The following is a 9,509-nucleotide window of genomic DNA, read 5'->3' as shown; positions in this document are numbered from 1 at the left end:
CCTGCGGCCCGAGGGAATGTGCTGGACAATACTCACCCAGCATTTGGGGTTTCTTCGGAACAGCTACGAACGCCCGTGGGAGACTTGTTCAGCGGGCAGCGTTGGGAAGGGCGACTGGAAGCCGCCTTCGCCCGGGTCTGAAGTGCGCAGGCCACGTGGCGGAGGGCCCCGGAGCCCGAGCTGGGCGGCCACAGCCCCTCTCCTCCTCGCTTTGGTTTTCCGTCTTCTCTGTCCCGCGCGCGGCGCCTCCCGCGGCCGCCCTCCTCGCCCAGGCAGCGGTCGGTGGGGACGGTCACGCCACGCTGCGCCGCCCCCCGGGGGCCGCGCCCTCGGGCTTCCACCCGCTCCCTGCGGCTGTTTCCAGGCGTTTCCCTCGTCTCCTGAACTGCCGCTGGCGGGGCAGATTCCTGGCCGGGGAGGGCCCGGAGGCCCGCGTCCGCCCCTCGGCGGCAGCGTCCGCAACGCCGCCCGCGCCGCCGAAACGCAGGGGCGCCCCCGGGTGCTGCCGTCTCAGGGCCTTGGCTCGTTCGAGGCGCGGCCTTTGGACGCGGCCTTTGGCCTTTTCTGCGGCCACTGGACGCCCACCTGCCGTGACTCCTCGTCGTGTCCGCGAGCACCCGCGGGGGCTCCGCGCGCAGAACGCGCCCCTCGGCGGCGGCGGCGAGTCCCGGTCGCGGACCGGAAGTCCTGCCGCTTCCGTTCACGCACCGACCCGTGCGCTTTCTCGGCGGGGTCTCGTCTCCACTCATTTATGTTCGGCTTTCCCTTCCTAAGAAAAACGAGGGAGAGGAAGGTGGAGCTCCTGAGAGATACAGGATCAGCCCAACAAGGCATCTTAAACGCCGGCCTCCCAGCTTCGCAAGGGGGCAGGTGACCGCCCAGACTGGCCCCAGGGCCCGCCGCTCAGCCTGTGTGTGCAGGGCGCGTGCTGTACTTTCCGGGAAGATGGGGGCGACCCGAGCAGCCGGAAAGCGTGTTCCAGCAAGTGAGACAGACAAGCAGGTGGGTGAGCTTGGTCATGGCAGTGAGACACAGTTGTGGGGGTTGTGAGCAGGGGCAGGATTGTTCTGCTCCCCACCTGACACCAGGACAGGAGAGAGCACGGAGATCCAGGTGAGGTGAGGTGAGGTGAGGAGGTGAGTGAGGTGAGGTGAGGTGAGGAGGTGAGTGAGGTGAGTGAGGTGAGAGGTGAGGTGAGGTGAGTGAGGTGAGTGAGAGGTGAGGTGAGGTGAGGTGAGGAGGTGAGATGAGGTGAGGAGGGGAGTGAGGTGAGGCGAGGTGAGGAGGTGAGGGAGGGGAGGGAGGGGAGAGGTGAGGTGAGGAGAGTGAGGTGAGTGAGAGGTGAGGTGAGGTGAGGTGAGGAGGTGAGATGAGGTGAGGAGGTGAGTGAGGTGAGGTGAGGTGAGTGAGAGGTGAGGTGAGGTGAGATGAGGTGAGATGAGGTGAGTGAGGTGAGAGGTGAGGTGAGGTGAGTGAGGTGTGAGGTGAGGTGAGGTGAGTGAGAGGTGAGGTGAGGTGAGATGAGGTGAGATGAGGTGAGTGAGGTGAGATGTGAGGTGAGGTGGGTGAGGTGAGGAGGGGTGGGGAGGGGAGGGGAGGGGACGGGAGAGGTGAGGTGAGGTGAGGAGAGTTGAAGATAGAGGCCAGCAGCTTCTGTGTCAGCCAACAAGGGTCTTTGCCTCTTGGTGCTGGTGCTGTTGGCAACCTTCTCCTCCAGGGTGTGATGGACTCTCTGGCTTCTAAGTTATAGAAATGGCAGAACTTCTTGGGAGTGACCCATATCATTCCCAAGATCAGGTGTGAAGGGATCATGGCTCTGTCTTTCAGGGTGCTGTCCTCAGGTGTCCTTGCATCACTGGCTCTGGGGGTGGCACCTGCCAGGTCATCAGGCCGCCTGCGGATAGCACGTGTGGATAGGAGGGTGAGGGGAGGCAGCTATGCACCAGAAAGTGTGAGCCCGAAGGGTATCCCTCCCACTGAGCTGCTGAGCCTGATGGAACCTGAGACAGACTTAAGCTACTGTCACTGCTGAACCACCACCGTTCTTATCCACAGCAGCTTGCTTGTCCTTCAGACTGTCAGCTGTTGGGGTCACCTGCTACACAACAACTGAGTACTGATACATTGTAAGCAGCAAATATTCAAATTGAAACAGTGCATATTCCCACATGTCACTACAAGTAAAAGTATGGTTACAGGTGCCTCGCTGCTCTGGGACATGGAACTCCTCCAGTCAGGGCTGGTGCAAGTGGAAACTGGTGCAGCCACTGGGGGAGCCATTGCTCTAACAGAACTGATTCTCAGAGACACTGATGAGCACCAGAAGACAGGGTGGGGTGGGGGTGGGTGCTGATTCAGTGCAATTTGAAGAGCAACATTGGCAATGGCTGGAGCATCTATCAGGAGGGCTGGGCTGTGAAACTGTGGTCAGCAGTGACACAGCACACGGCAGGGACTAACCTAGTTGGGTGAGGTGCTCACCCTAGGTTAGTCCTAGATGTGTGGATGGATCTCAAGAACATGCATCAGGGATCAGATGGCAAGAAGCAAAACATTATTTATTATGTGACAGACACCATGTACTATGAATATATACATGTCAGAAACACTAAGATTTAGTTTTATAAAGTTATGTGGCAAAAAATGCAAAAACCTGGACCAGAAGTCCACACATCGCTTTCAGGGTAAGTTCTTCCTGGGGTTAGGTGGAGGAGCCCGGATTGTTGGCAGAGCTGCATCTGCCAGGTGGCCATTATCGAAATGTTTAAGGCAAGGTGTGAAACCCAACCAGGCTTCGTGGTGGTCACACAGGCCGAGATTTCCTCCTCAATGTGACTGCAGTATTTATTTTCAAAAGGTAAAAAATAATCAATGCTTTGTAACATACCTTTAAAAAGTCACTTTCAGATAAAATTATCCAAAAGATGTTGCAAACACTTTTGTTCTAATTAAAATGGAAGAAAATTGGCCCTCAGGAACCTACCTCCTGGCCCTAGATCTAAATACTTTCAGTGGTTTCAGAAATGAGACCTGTTAGAATAAGATCCTCTCCTTTGGGATAAATTGATACACATATCCTCATAATGTCCACCTTAAGCCCAAAGAGGCCCTGGGTACATTGCAGCCTCTCACCAGCTCCCATCCCCATGTCAGTTGGGTAGATCACGTAACCACCCCCACTCCCCCAACCCCCAACTCTTGACCCCAGCTCCCAGTCTCCAGTCCTGGCTTCAATTCCAAGCACTCTGGCCTCCAGGCTTGCAGCTGGACAACTGTGCTGTCTGACCGTCAGCTCGGATGGCCATGCTCCCCATGCCTCATTCTGCAGCCCAGGCATGGGGGTCCCAGGAAACAGACTTGAAGGGGGTTGTGTGCAGGATGTCCACTGAGTGCCTTTGGGATGGCAGGTAGCACCTTGGACAGCCCCCCAGGAGTGGCTAGACCCCAGTGAGCTAGCCCAAGTGGCTGGTCTTACCCACCCTTCACCCCAATGACAAGTCACAGGACAGGGAAGCCCAAGGACAGTGGAGTGGTCTGGGGGCAGCATGCCTGGCTGTGAGAGGATGGTGGAGCCTCGGCCCTTTGGCCTCGTCCTTTGTGGTCATTTTTAGCCCATGTCATTGAAGTTGCAAAGTATTTTGGGGGAAAAAACAGTACAAGGACTTAAATTACTGGACATTTAAAATGAAGACACTGCTGTGGGACCTACTTGTACATGTAAAGAGTGACAGGGCCACCTGCTGATGGTCTGGGTCCCAGGGGCCATCCCCATGGTTCAGGGTCCCCACCCCAACCCAGAGTACAGGCAAAGTAGCCCCGCAGGGTCCCAGGTCTGTGAGAGCCAGCGAGGACAAGAGCACACAGCAGAAACTAGAGGTGAGAGGGCAATGAACGCTGTCTTTATTGACACCACAAGAGTAACAAGTTGTACGAGGTACAAAATACTGGACTCCAGGTGCAATGGAAGTGGGGTCGGCCGTCAGAGGACACCATCAGTCGGTGCAGATCCACCCAACAAAACAAAACAAGAAAACCAAGAACAAACCTCCGACCCCACCAAGCAAAAGAAAGACCCACTGGAAGTTCCAGACAATTGGACAACTGATTTAAATTACAGAAGAAACAGGTGGCTGCTACCAGTGGGAACCCATCCCAAGTGGGAACAGGCATCAGGAAGGACGTGATGTCATCACAGCTTGGATTTCACATCACCTGTTGTAAGCTCGGGTGAAGAGGGTCAAACCCCATTACATGTATGTTCTGTGTGTCGTTCTCATAAACTGGACACCACAGCCTCCACCAAGGAGCACATGCCCTCCCCGAAACAGACAGAAATTGTCACTTTCTTTTCTTTCCATAGGAGACTTTTAATCACGTCAGAGATAAAGTGAGCTGAGCTAGCAACAAGCCCGGCTTCATTACAGGATGAAATGGGTTGCTTTCGATGCAGTGTAGGATCTGAAACCACAGTGCTCGCACAGTTCTCGACGGCTTAGTGTAAAGTGAAATCGTAGCCATACATCATCTAAAAGGAATAAAAAGTCAATGCAGCTGTGCGGGAAGGGGCTCCTCGGGGCCCACCGCATCTCCACCTGAACAGCTGGTCCTGAGGGCCACACAGGCCACCTCACCTCACCCGCCGGCACAAAAAGATAAAGGAAAAAAAGAAAATAAAGCAAAACAAAATTCCTCGAAATCAAATGAAGAGACAGGCAGTTCACTTGAATTCTGCTCAGTTCTCCTAAAACACTGTTTCCACATAAATACAATAAACTCTATTGTTGGTATGTCACAAGTGTTAAGCTTTTTTCTTAATATGACAAATGTTTAAGTAGTCCGTTTTATTTTTCTTACAAGAAAAAGTACAATTTCTTAAGAATAAGTTCATTAAGATGCAAACGTTCCCCCCTCTCCTTCAAGGGTTTGTGTTACAGAAAAATCTCCATCTCTTGAATCAGCAAATGTCACGAGGGGACTGCAAAGGCATTTTCTCCTCCCCCAAGCTGCCGAGTTCGGCGTGCAAATCTGTATACAATAGAAAGACATGCCGGCCGTACAGTCATGCAACCTCCGGGTGTAGGAAACGTAAAAAAATAGAGTCATATATATTTATATGTGTATTTATATATGTATCAATGCCCGTAAAACACTTGGGCCCAAAAGTCTACAAAAAGAAGAATGGAATGAGCACGCGGCTGTGACCAGGAAAGAAGGAATGTTCTGATGGAAAATAGAAAACCACCAAGTCTAAGGCTGGTGCTCCAACCCAGACTCACTGCGCATCAGACCGCCACAAAACGGTCCTTCCTCTGGAAACAGACTTTTAAGAGAAAGAAAAGAAAAACTGAAACATGTTGACAAAGTGGCCCTTTGGAAGGCGGGTGCGGTCCCGAACGGCCGCCTGCTGGTGGGGCTCGGCTGCATTGTGGCGGGAAAGCCGGGAGGGCCGGGCTGACACCGCAAACCCCGCGGCGTCACGGGGTTCCCCGTGAAAGGAGATAAAGTGCTCACTTGTCGACCCCCGGCCTGTGCCCCAAGGCCTTTGCAAAAGGGAAGAAAAGGCTAAGGTCCAAGGACCAAAGAGGGAGGTGTGAGGGGTCCTCCCTGACGCGGGGTCCCACCCACACTGGGCAGACCCCCTGCCGTCTGCCCTGGACAGGTGGCCTGGAGAGGGGCCGAGTGTCTTCACAGAAAAGAAAGGCTACACGGCAATGCTTCCCGCACGTCTGTGAAGCTGGAGTGAGCTACAAAGGCCTGTCTGCAAGGTGTCCTGTGAGAGCATAAGTCAATCCCACCTTCTCAGAAGGTGGCCACCAGGAGGCCCATGCCGCCCACCATCTGTAAAAATGGCAGATGATGCATTCCTTCCCAAGATCCACGGCTGACAGAAGCAGGCAGGCAGCAGGGGATCCCTGCCACACATGACACCACACTGGAGACAGGTGGCATTGCTCCCACAGGAGCTCCTCCTGCCATAGGGGCCTCTGAGCAAAGAGTGGCCAGGAGGAAGGAGAAAGTCAAACACCCTCTCCTACCCCAAAACCACTGTCCTGGACCCGAACAACAGCACTCCAACGACCAAGCTGATCCAAGAATTTGGATTCATTTGGTCACTACCCAGCTGTGTCAGTGGCTCTCTCAGAAACTACCCTGTAAATGTCACCAAACTCAGAAACTTGGCTTGGGGTTCCCTCGGGCGGGCACGCTGTGTCAGAACCCCCTCCCACAAGTCTGAACTCAGCACACACTTTGGAATGAAGTAGGTGGCTTCAAGTGCTGAAAAATAAGTTACCAGTAAAAGGTGATGTTCGGTTTCTGTCAAAGAGAAAAAGAGCAAAGGCTGGCTGTTCTGTTCAAGAACCTGGTGTTCCTGCAGGCTCGCCAGGCAGCAAGGGCCCTGGCTGTGTGACTGCAGCGGAAAAACCCGGAATGGTGCCGGGCCATGCACTGCTGACATGCTTAAAGGTCTTTGGAAAACTGAAGCTAAAATTCTAGTCTGACAACGTGGTCAGAGAAGTTTAAACACGAGTTTCCTGAACACTGACGGCCCGTGGTGTCTGGCAAGCTACCCAGCTCAGTGTCACGAGGGACCCTTTCCACCCCCACAACAGTGCTGGCGGGGTGGGAGGAAGCCCTGGAGTCTGGGTTCAGCCCCTCAGCCGGCACAGGAGGGACACAGCCCTGTGAGCTGACCCCAGAGCCACTGCTCACAATGCTCTTTCTGAAAATGAACTCTGGTGGCGACAGTCTGTACACACAGAAAACTGCTCACTGTACAAATAAACAAAAAGAAACACAATAAAAAATACCTCTGAAAGTTAAAAAATGTACAAGCAAGAATTTAGAAAGGAAAACGTTTTAGACATTATTACCATTCAGAAAACCACCAAATGGTGAGAAAAAATGTGAAATTCAGAAAACAATGCTTATTCAGGATCTTTTTGTGAAAAATTCATAAAAAATCAACAGCAAATTCATATTCTTTGCTATAAAAACTCATCACATATGTACGTGGAGGCGTGGAGCAGGAGGGATTTGTTAGAAAACAATTAAAATGAAAGCACAAACTTGCGGTAGTTGCCAGTGGCGAATGCGTTGGCGATCTCAAACCGACCCGATCTGGGCTGCAGAAACACGTGTTTCCCACTAGATCCCTTTCCGTGAGCACCTTGAAAGCTAATTCACAAGTCATCCATTCGCCAGGGACCTTGACAATCTGCATTTATTTTATATATATATATATATACCTTTTCTATAAATGCATTATAAATATTTTATCAAGATTTCGTAAGAATCAAGTTTCTTAGCTTGGAATACATTGGAATATATATTATACATATATATTTATTTATACCTAAAATTTAAGCAATACTTCATGCTACTTGCTTTTAATAAAAGCATTCCGACCGTAACACTGAGTGTACCTAGGACATGCTTCAAACCAGACGGAGATGCTCAACTGGTGTGTGGTATGTGAGAAAAGAACACTTTGGATTTGTTTAAAATTTGTTGGACTTCAAACCCCCCAACAGTATTTGCCACTTTTTGGGAACTACCTCCATTTTTCTTACACAGCAATAAAGCAGAACGAGGGCGGCAGGCTCTCGGCTCCCGGGAGCTGCTGGCTGAGGCCTGCGCCTGCTCAGAGCCCTGGCCAGCCCCACAGCCTCCTACAAACGGGCACTGCCAGCCCCACCACCCACAGGCCACGTTCCCACCCATTCCTGCTGTTTATTTTTTTCTTAAGGCATTGTTCCTCAGACTTCAGAAAACCCAGCCACAAAAATCCATCAGAGCAATAAAAAAAAGGCACAAACTCGCATCTTCCAATGGCTTTGAGAAGACAAAGCCGGCTCCTGCAGGCTCACATTTCCATTTTTTGTCCAGTTTTTCCTTAAATGCTCGTCCACTCGGTCCCCCACCTGGCTGCAAACCCCCACCGCACACCGCTCTGGTTCCGAGGCCAGAGCCGTAGAAAACGTCCTCCTTAAAAAAGTAAGCTACAAGGTGAGTGGTTTTACAACGGAGACTGTGGAATTGTGGGTAGTCATCAAACTTTAAGCACCAGTTTTTAATCAAGTTTGTTTTGTGTTGTGAGATCTTTGATTTTCACTTTCTTTTCCTCATGTCAACTAAATTGGGCGACTCTGCATGAGCTGCCACAGGCTTCCTCCCTCCATGGCTTCCCTCGTGGGAGCTGAGGGAGGGCCTGGCACCCTGTGTGTCGGTGTGTCCGCGCATCCTGGCGTCTGCCCCGGGGCTCCGTGTGAGGCTGCCCCACCCGGTGAGACCCCGGGTCAGGCCCTGTGCTCCTGCCGACTCAGAGAGCGCCCCTGGCAGGACGCAGAGAAACAGGAACTTTTCTTGGCGGAACTTTGAGACGGACAGACAAATGAGAAGGTCGCAGCCGCAAGGCAAGGCTACAGGGGCGGCTCCTCTTCCATGGGCTCCTCGTCTGGCCTGTGGTGGTGCCGGGGTGTGGTTGGGGGTAGCCGGGAGAAACAGATGCACAACAGGAAAGAGAAAGGATGGATGGTTAGTGGTAGCACTGCGGTGGCTTCTCTGCCTGTTGTCTGTCCCTCATCCTCCAACAGGACTGTGGTCACTCCTCCAGCCCCACCTGCCTACAACTCCTGGCCAGGTATTCCTGGAACCACCTTATTCAGGGGTACACACTCCTCCCATTTCAAAGGGTCCTGCACACTGGAAATATGTGGCCACTCTGGCCGGGCTCTCGAGCTGTTTGGGGACACTTGCCCCCCCCCCAGGTGCTCTCCGAGGGTTTCCCGAACAGGAGCAAAGATGCCAACCACCCATGGCACACGTCAGTCACTCAGTGCCAGCAGGCCAGGATGGCCCATGGGGCTCACCTCCTCTCGGCAGGCTTCACGCCCACAGATAGGGAGGCCATGGCGGTGACAGTCTCAGCTTCTTCGTTCTCACACTTCTGGGCCTCAATCAGAGAGTAGGCTGCGGGGGAGGGCAGGCGCTGCAGGGAACGCCAGTACTGGCCTGGGTGAGGGAAGCGCTTGGTTACAGGTTCTGTGGGCCTGAGCCCCCAGCAGGCTCTCCACAGACAGCTCCCTGACTCCGGGAGGGGGCGAGCACGAGAAGACCATCTCCCGGTGCTGTGGGAATCCTATTTGGACCCTCCAAGATACTGGGGGTACTGTCTGGGGCCTCAGAGTGAGGGGACCATGCAGGAAGGGCTGGGCATGACCCATGGGCAGCCCTTCCATGTTCCTTGGCACATGGGGGCTCCTCACCAGGGAAGGGGATGCAGCTCTGAGGCTGGGAACCCAGGCAGGACCCCAGATTTCCACTCAATTACATGGATGGCCTCCATGATTTGGGCCAGTCTAAGGACCCAGGACAAACTGGGCTTTGCGACAAGGACAGGGCATTGCTGGCTCACCCAAGTCCCCTGCTGGGTGCCAGCTCCCTTGGTCCCCAGACCTGCCGTTCAAGGGGCGGCGAGAGAGGGATGTGGCCTGTACCCTCCCCGGGGT

The 9,509-nt window shown here is 53.4% G+C and overlaps 1 protein-coding gene across 7 annotated transcripts in view; it reads right to left on the bottom strand.

Moving 5' to 3' along the window:
* Positions 1 to 3,877: 3,877 nt before the first annotated feature.
* The window catches only part of HDAC4 (histone deacetylase 4), a 175,969-nt gene continuing 170,337 nt past the window's right edge, over positions 3,878 to 9,509 (bottom strand). For all 7 annotated transcript variants that reach the window (XM_037069313.1, XM_037069317.1, XM_037069316.1 and 4 more), the window contains exons 26-27: positions 8,871 to 9,012; positions 3,878 to 8,460 (exon numbers count right to left, since the gene is read on the bottom strand). In XM_037069313.1, the coding sequence (XP_036925208.1) occupies positions 8,421 to 8,460; positions 8,871 to 9,012 (182 nt within the window). In that variant the 3' untranslated portion in view covers positions 3,878 to 8,420. The remainder of the gene's footprint in view (positions 8,461 to 8,870; positions 9,013 to 9,509) is intronic.

The sequence above is a fragment of the Sturnira hondurensis genome, unplaced genomic scaffold, assembly GCF_014824575.4.
Source record: "Sturnira hondurensis isolate 20B ecotype Veracruz unplaced genomic scaffold, ASM1482457v3 Scaffold0018493, whole genome shotgun sequence".
Classification (NCBI taxonomy): domain Eukaryota; kingdom Metazoa; phylum Chordata; class Mammalia; order Chiroptera; family Phyllostomidae; genus Sturnira; species Sturnira hondurensis.
Note: the sequence above shows the minus strand (reverse complement) of the source record. Positions and strands in the feature narration are given on the sequence as shown.